At 41.8% G+C, this 8,542-nt stretch overlaps 1 protein-coding gene across 4 annotated transcripts in view; it reads left to right on the plus strand.

The window, feature by feature from the left end:
* The window catches only part of sorbs2b (sorbin and SH3 domain containing 2b), a 105,818-nt gene extending 99,549 nt beyond the window's left edge, over nucleotides 1-6,269 (plus strand). For all 4 annotated transcript variants that reach the window (XM_055888524.1, XM_055888525.1, XM_055888523.1 and 1 more), the window contains 4 exons: nucleotides 2,257-2,367; nucleotides 3,429-3,472; nucleotides 3,914-4,020; nucleotides 4,391-6,269. In XM_055888524.1, the coding sequence (XP_055744499.1) occupies nucleotides 2,257-2,367; nucleotides 3,429-3,472; nucleotides 3,914-4,020; nucleotides 4,391-4,452 (324 nt within the window). In that variant the 3' untranslated portion in view covers nucleotides 4,453-6,269. The remainder of the gene's footprint in view (nucleotides 1-2,256; nucleotides 2,368-3,428; nucleotides 3,473-3,913; nucleotides 4,021-4,390) is intronic.
* The last annotated feature ends 2,273 nt before the right edge of the window (nucleotides 6,270-8,542 follow it).

Here is an 8,542-nt window from a genome sequence, read left to right on the forward strand (position 1 = left end):
TAGCAGGCTCATGCAAGCTAAAACCCACATGGTAGCAAAAACTAACTAGCAGAAATTGTTAACAAGTTAGAAATTATTTAAACACACTTTGATGTAGGCTACTATTTCCTTGTTAACAAAAAATCATGTATGTCATATAACAAATATTCACCCCACCCAGTATTGTAATCAAAACTTACCAGAAAGCATGTAGTCCTTGGCTCAGACAGTGAAGTAGGGGTCAATAGCATCTCATGAGTGTGCAAGATCTTTTTTTTTTTTTTTTAATATTGCGAAAAGAATGTTGCTTCCAATGTAATTGTCTGCATCATTTCCAATCCCCCATATTTTTTGGGGTAAATATATATATCCATTCACGTATGCATACATAAACACATATATACATACACATACCTACATAGACATACATACTTTTTTTAAAGAGTATACCTTTATTATTATTCCCTGCAAACCCTACCACCGATCCCCCAATTGGAGTAAACTGATAAACATTTCTGTTTTTACCTTCAATTTATACATCTTATACACATTTTACAGACACAGTCTACTTTATAATAGTTCTCTCTTGTTTGTTCTTAATCCTTCCTCTATTTCTGTTGTCCATCCAGTTTGATTTCCACTTGTAACTGTGCTATTTCACAATAGCTCCGCACCTATACACATTTCACAGATCCCGTATGCCCTACATTGTTTATCTTGTTATTAGTCCCACCCTTCAGCTCCACTCAACCTTTCCCATCTATCTTCCAACATCATCCATTTCGGATTTTTATTTGCCATATATTTTTCAACTGTGCTGTGATGCTTCACAAAAGATTTGAATCTTCCTATTCTCATAGCTTCCACGGATTGTAAATTAAAAATAAAACATTTTGCTAAAATAATTATTATATTATTGATTGATTGACTATGGCTTTTCAAATCCCCCAGTATTGCTATCTGTAGCGTTAGTTCTACGCAAATGTTGCAATTCTTCAACCATTCCTGGACCTGTGACCAAAAACGAGCTACATGCGGACAATACCAAAATAAATGGTCTAATGACTCTGCCTCCTCACAGCAGAATCTACAGAGCTGAGAAGATTGTATCCCCCATATATATAACATTCTATTAGTTGCAAGAATTTTGTACAATAATTTAAATTTAAAAATTCAAAGTTTTGAATCCGGCGTTGTTTTGCGTATCAATTCATAAACCATGTGCCATGGAATGGGTACATCGAAAATCTCTTCCCAACTATTTTGCAATTTATATGGCACAGCTGTAAGTTTTTTGGTCCTTAAATGAAATTGGTATATGTTTTTACTTATCACACTTTTCTTTAACCATTTATGTTCTTTAATATAAGGCCGACGTACAAGTTCCTTACTTTTATCCCCTTCCACCTGCCATTCCTCTGAGGCTGTACCGGGTCAAGATGAGAAGATTTCACCAGCGGTACCCAACCCGCTGGCGGCACCTTCTTTCGGCTGTCAGGAAGTGCATCCTGTGTCACTTAGCTCACGTTTCGACCTGTTTCTCTCTCGCTTCCGCTCGAGGTCGCCCATCGCCCTCCCTGACGCACTAAGCAGAGAACAGCCAGGGACCGTCAACTCCCGTCAGGGAGGAGGAGCCTGGTGCAACCCACCGTGCACCCAGCGGGGGGCCCTGACCTGCCGCTGGCTGGAGCCAACTTCTATTGTTCCCTTACTAGTACGGCCCCACTGCTTGGGCCTTGAGCTTATATGTATTTGCCACCATTATTAGGTGTTGGGGTCCTGTCTTCCAGCCCCTTTATTTATTGTTAACCAAAATATGCCACAAGACCTAGAATTTCCTTATGTATATCCCGCAAAAAAGGTTCACTGATATAAGCTAACTTTTTTGATGAATTTAAGCAAAATTCCCCACATTCCCGGGCTTAACTTCCCATGGAAAATCTCAGAAAAAATGAGGTATATTTACCGCAAAGTTTCCGACCCTTTGCAACCCTAACCCTGGCTGACGTACGAAATATACTGCTGCTTCATACAAAGCTGGGAGAGCGAGATCACCAAAGATGTTACATTTCAAACTTACCAAGATCGATATGCTCTGGTTTAATGCCCAATATAATTTTCTAGAAATAGTGTTTAACTTTGATGACAGGTTTGGTTGCCCAGTTGTTCCCTGTTAATCCCCTGTTATGTCCTTTTGTGTGAGTGTGTGCGTGATCAGAGTGTAAGTATGTTTGAGTACTCTTCTCTAATTGTAACTCCTGGTTGTGGTTCTTTCAGCCTGTAAAGCGTGAGGTTGTTGTTGTGGGTAAGCCCCCTCGTAGCCCTGTGATGTCTCGGAGGTCCTGCGGCTCGCCCAGTAGAGCCCAGAGCTATTCCCCGTCTCATAGGGTAGGGCTGCTACCCACTATGCACCTTGTGTGACATCATCGTACGTTTGGGTTACTAGGAAACAAAGTCCTCTCTTTAAAGTTAATGCATCCCTTTTTTACTATCCATATTTCATCAACATATCTACCACATAATATACAACACTCTCACACATATGGTCTGTAAAAATACAACCTCCTAGATATGAAGAGATTAATATCTAGGAGACAACAGATATGTTAAGAATGGCCCGCTGTAAGCAGAAGCATGCCAACCATGTCATCAAACACCAGAGGAATACCTTCAACTTTAATTCCTGACCGTCTGTCCAGTGTGCATTGCAGCTAGGTATTGTGTGGGAACAGGAATCCCCAGTTGTGTCTGATGATCTGACAATGGGTCCCTGTTTCCCTGTGGCAAAGTGTGTCCCAAAGAGCACCCTATTCCCTATAGAATGCACTACTTAGGGAACAGGGTGCCATTTGAGATGTGACCTTAGTGTCTGGTTTTTGGAGTGTGCTCCCTTGACAGCATCGTCTGTGGTTTTACTGCATGACTGACGGTTTAATTCAGGACAATGGAATGGACTCCCCCTTAAACAGTCAATGCTTGTGGACTTGCTGCTTGCTAGGATGGCTTGTGTTAGCCTGAGTGCCAATCTCTTTGTGCTATCAGGCCAACTCATTGTCACTCATTGTTGGCAAGAGCACAAACTAATCTGGGACCAGTCTAGGCTTGTGTGCTGTGGAATAGGTGGACGTTAGGAATGAATGTTAGGATCTGAAATGCTTCATTGCTCACTGTCTTCTATTCTGTCTCTGAGGGATGTTGAATAAATACTGTGTACCTCCCAGGAAGGCCTTAGTACCCAAATCCCCTTCAACCAAGCAGAGTACAGTCAGCTCTTTGTCAGCATTGTGGTTCTAGCACATTAATTAAAGCAAAGATGGTTTTGTGTTGGCTCTGGCACATTGTTGCTACAGTGATGGACGCTGATGGTGGTAAAACATACGGCAGAGGAAGACAGATAGAAACATGACATGCCTACTGTATAACACTGCATTTCTCTTCTCTCTTCTCAGCGGCCATTGTTTACCCAAGATGCCCTGAATTGTGGTGGAGAGGCGTAAGTCTACCTTCTATTTCCACAACGATTTATTTCCCCAAATTGACTGTTAAAGCTATATAGAGCTTTAAAGCTTATTTGAAGTTAAGTCTCTGATTGAATGTGTCTAATTTGTATTATAAACTTGGTGGTTCGAGCCCTGAATGCTGATTGGCTGACGGCCGTGGTATATCAGACCGTATACCACGGTATGACAAAACCATTTCTTTTTACATTTCTAATTACGTTGGTAACCAGTTTATAATAACATTAAAGCACCTCGGAATTTTGTGGTATAAGGCCTGTGTCCAGGCAACATAAGAACAGCCCTTAGCTGTGGTATATTGGCCATATACCACACCTACTCAGGCCTTATTGCTTAAATAAGCAGTAGCAATGTGTAAATGAATCTGATGATGTGACTGTATAATCCTCACTGATGACAGTTATTATGGTCTGTAGGTTCCAGGTCCTGTATAACTATGCTCCACGTAATGAGGATGAGTTGGAGCTCAAGGAAGGGGACGTTGTTGATGTGATGGAGAGGTGTGACGACGGCTGGTTTGTAGGTAGGTCCGACGTTGTATTTATTTGCTCTATTAATATCCAAAAGATATAGACGTTAATTATACAATAATTCCTGTGTAGGGGCTCTGCATGGCCATTGCCCATCCCTGTTCCGCCAATATTTCAGAGCATTTAAAAGTTGTACTACTTAGTTGCTGCCAACAGATGGCATCCCTCTCCTTGAATTGAGTCATTAAACCAATCAGTGCTCTGTGGAAGTTGTCCTTTATTTAGATGTGACAGTAGTCACATCTCCTCAGCCATTATTCCATAAACAAAAACATAATGCACTACTCCACTGAAAATGCTTGTAACGAACTATATGGTTGAGATATTTCCTTTAATACCGCTATATGTTTGTTATTTTTCAAGGCACATCCAGAAGAAGCACGTTTTTTGGAACCTTTCCTGGAAACTACGTGAAGCGGCTATAACCTTTTCATACAGAATTCTCATGATGTCCAGCAAAACTGCAGTGGTTGTATAACTCAGTGGGTGAATAACCAATATATTCAGACGGCACAAAAACGTTACATTCATCTATGACTAGTTATTTTCATTAAAAAAAACTTTTCCAGGAGTGACAACGCATTTACTAATTTGATGAATGGGAGAAGATATGAACCCAGTGGCCTTGAAGGAATATATTTCATGTTTGATTTAAGGGTATTCTACTCTACTAACTGTGATGATGTCTCAGTTATACAATGGATGCAACAAATAAGGTTGAAAGCAGATTTGGTCATAAACAAATGTTAGTAATTCGTGTGTAATGAGAGTTATTTACAGTGAAGGGATGCCTTATAGACTAATGGGTTTCACAATAATGAAGTAACCAAGTGCCCTATTTACCACGTATTTATTTATACATAAATATATATTTTTCTTGTTCTGGAAGTACTCTATAATTGATTATGCTAATTTCCATTAGGAGAGTGTATTATTGACCTTTTTGGAGAGGGGTTGTACTCTTGCTTCATACACTTAAAGTGCACAGGACCTGAGCTTGGATCTGCACAGGCAGGCAAAAAGAGATGACAGTGTTGTTGTGTTAGTTTTATACAGGCAATTAGGGTTCCTCCTAAATGCATCCGTTAGCACATGGCTTTGGACAGACACATAGTTAATGTATTCAGGCAGTTACCTCTGACTGGACTAATGTCTATTGACTTGTCCGGTTTTGTTTTTCTCTCCTGACATTCCTATAAGTATTAATAAAAGGAAAGAGAAGACTTTTATGTAATTGGACAATATATATTTTTTAAAAGCAATGTCTTCTTTTTACAACTAGGGTAGAGTGATCTGTTATTTAAGATTGTTCTTTAATATATGATCATTTTACAATATTCTTTTTATTGTGAACTGTCAAATTATTTGAAATTATTTAAATATCTTAGGGACAACTCACCTGCCACAAATCCTGTATAAAAGTGTTAAACATATTTGATGTAATTTAATTTACTATCTGGATGCATTCAACTGACTCCAAATCAGCTTTTGATTTATGCAATAACCAGTCTCCCAAATACCTGCCTTTCTGTTCTAGAACACAGGGCAACAAAATGACAGAAGGATTGGAAGTGATGATGTTGTTGATGATGACATGTAATAAAGTCATCATGTAACTTTGTGTTCACCACTGCCTAAACACTCCATACCGTATAGTCTGTCCTGTACAGTGTATGTCCCTGTGATTAAAAACCATCCACTGCCTCGATCAGTCATCAGCATGTATTTCCATTTCTTGCATTATTTCAGCAATAGCAGGTATGCCGGAGAGGGGCATAACTTTGCAAACTAGCATTTGGTCAACATGTGAAGTCATTGTCTAAGGAAAACCACTAGCAATATCAGCAAAAATGAGAGAAATATGAAATGTAATTGTATATAATCAGTACATTAGAAAGTCTGTAGGAAGTATGTACTGTAAGTATACACAAACACAGTGAACTATTGATATGGTGATCAAGGATCTACATCAAGGAGGTGTGAGGAATTTGGACATGGCGTCAACTAGCTCTGGTCCAGAGCGTTAGTGCGACTTGCTAACACTGGGCCTTGAATGCGCAGCGTTAGCAAACCACTCAACACCGTGTCTGCAATACACAGTCACCACCCTTCCAATACCTGGAGACCACCTTCTCCCCACGGGACACAGGATGAGGTGTGGAGGCACATTCACCCTCAATGACAATATGTCTGTTTTTTCTTTCTGTAATATTGATTATCCAATAAATTCTGCCTGAATGTTTCCCTTCCTTTGTGCTCATTGTCTGAGGATTTTATTTCTCTGTATTATTCTTTAAAAAAAATTGTCCTGCAATCAGCGCAATATTACCATGGTAATAACATTACCACTGACACAGTTACAGTGTGCAATGTGAAAAAGGTCCACCACAATTCTCCATTACAGTTCTGGTATTGTGAAAATTGTCTGTTATTTCAGCTCCCAAACGATTGGCTGTTTAAATCAATGTGAAACCAGGCTCATCCTGTAACCTACTGCAGTAGCTGCTGGCCCAATACCCCCAGCCTGCCTACTATATCAACAACCGGTAACGCTGGCCCGATCCTCCCAGCCTGCCTACTATATAAATAGCTGGTAGCTGCAGGCCCGATCCTCCCAGCCTGCCTACTATATAAACAGCTGGTAGCTGCTGGCCCGATCCTCCCAGCCTGCCTACTATATAAACAGCTACTGGCCCGATCCTCACAGCCTGTCTACTATATAAACAGCTGCTGGCCCGATCCTCACAGCCTGTCTACTATATAAACAGCTGCTGGCCCGATCCTCACAGCTTGCCTACTATATAAACAGCCGCTGGCCTGATCCTCACAGACTGCCTACTATATAAACAGCCGCTGGCCTGATCCTCACAGACTGCCTACTATATAAACAGCCGCTGGCCTGATCCTCACAGACTGCCTACTATATAAACAGCCGCTGGCCTGATCCTCACAGACTGCCTACTATATAAACAGCCGCTGGCCTGATCCTCACAGACTGCCTACTATATAAACAGCCGCTGGCCTGATCCTCACAGACTGCCTACTATATAAACAGCCGCTGGCCTGATCCTCCCAGCCTGCCTACTATATAAACAGACAAATAGAAGGCTCTGACCACACCGTGTCCTCAAGTTTTCTCTGGCGCCTCCATGGCAACTACACAAATAAAGCCCCTGGTTCAGCCAGCATTCAGGCCAGGGCAGTCCAAGGTTTCTATAATTACGATCCTGGACTTAGGGGCAGACAGGCTGCTGTGTTTTCTTTCAGAATGAAGGAATCAGAAGTATTCCCCTGGTACTGTTCTAAAACAACGCCAGGGGAGACCTCCTAAAGCCTTTTTAATTGTGCTCCCTTATTTATCGGATGATTTATAAATCCCCAGACAAATCCTCCCAGCTGGTCTCTAGTCAGCGGTGCTGTGCTCTATTAGAGGTTGTGCTTTCAGACTGGCTCTCCTTTCCAAGATAACATAATGACTTTCAAAGAAAGCACTTTATCTCAGAAAGCTACTGACAGTTGTGTGAATGCATCAGAGGTGTGGTCATCCCTGGGAAGAGTGATGAGAGTAAGACTAAAGAATAGAGAGAGAATATAACAGTGAGAAACATACTTTTCTGGTTGGCCAACAGGCCTTTTGAGCTGGGCAAGGAAAGGGCTCTGCGGGTTTCCTCCAGGGATATAAAACGAGACTGTAAAAAACTGACCCTAACCTTAACCTTGACCTTAACCCTGACCCTAACCCTGACCCTGACCCTAACCCTAACCCTGACCCTAACCCTGACCCTAACCCTGACCTAATTTTAACAGATTCTGAAATGTAATATCAGTTTGCAGGTCAGGAGTGTTCATATAGCCTTTTCCTTGTGCAATGAAGGCCTGCTTAGTCTCAGGGGCTCAACCAAGCTTTAAGTCCCCACCAAATATGGGGGCAAGTTGTCAAAGCATGCAGGCCAAGTAAAATAGGGGATTTCTGACGGATTGCTTAGGCTCTCTAATGAGACAAGCACAGACTGCACTCAAACTGTAAATGGACTGTTGGACAGAGTGAAAGTCAGCCTTCTACATCTGCACAGAAGAACATCTGCTTAAAGCAAGGCCCAGGCAGGCACTCATGAGCCCTGTTGATACCTGGTTCTATCATGCAACCTATGTCCTAATCTTGTCCACATTCTGATTGTGTTCACATTTTTAGACAAGCATAGATCATTAAAAGACACATTGTGATCTGATCCGTCAGCCACCCGGGTCTGGATGCCTGTGTCATCTATGTAATATTTGCCTACGTCTCTATTTGGGCACTGGTTTGGCCTGCTGACTGATGAGGGTGGGTCATCACACAGGAGTTGTCGAGCCCAACCAACAAGGAGCAAGGAGAAAGGGGGGAATAGAGTGAGATAAAAAGAGAGAGAGAGTAACTGACAGGGTAAGTTCTAGCACTCTGCCTCAGAGGTCCTCAGACAGCCGGATGACTTCACTCTGAGGGCGGGGCATCCTCCTAACATGCCCAGCGGCTTG

Source organism: Salvelinus fontinalis, chromosome 29 (assembly GCF_029448725.1).
Source record: "Salvelinus fontinalis isolate EN_2023a chromosome 29, ASM2944872v1, whole genome shotgun sequence".
Classification (NCBI taxonomy): Eukaryota; Metazoa; Chordata; class Actinopteri; order Salmoniformes; family Salmonidae; genus Salvelinus; species Salvelinus fontinalis.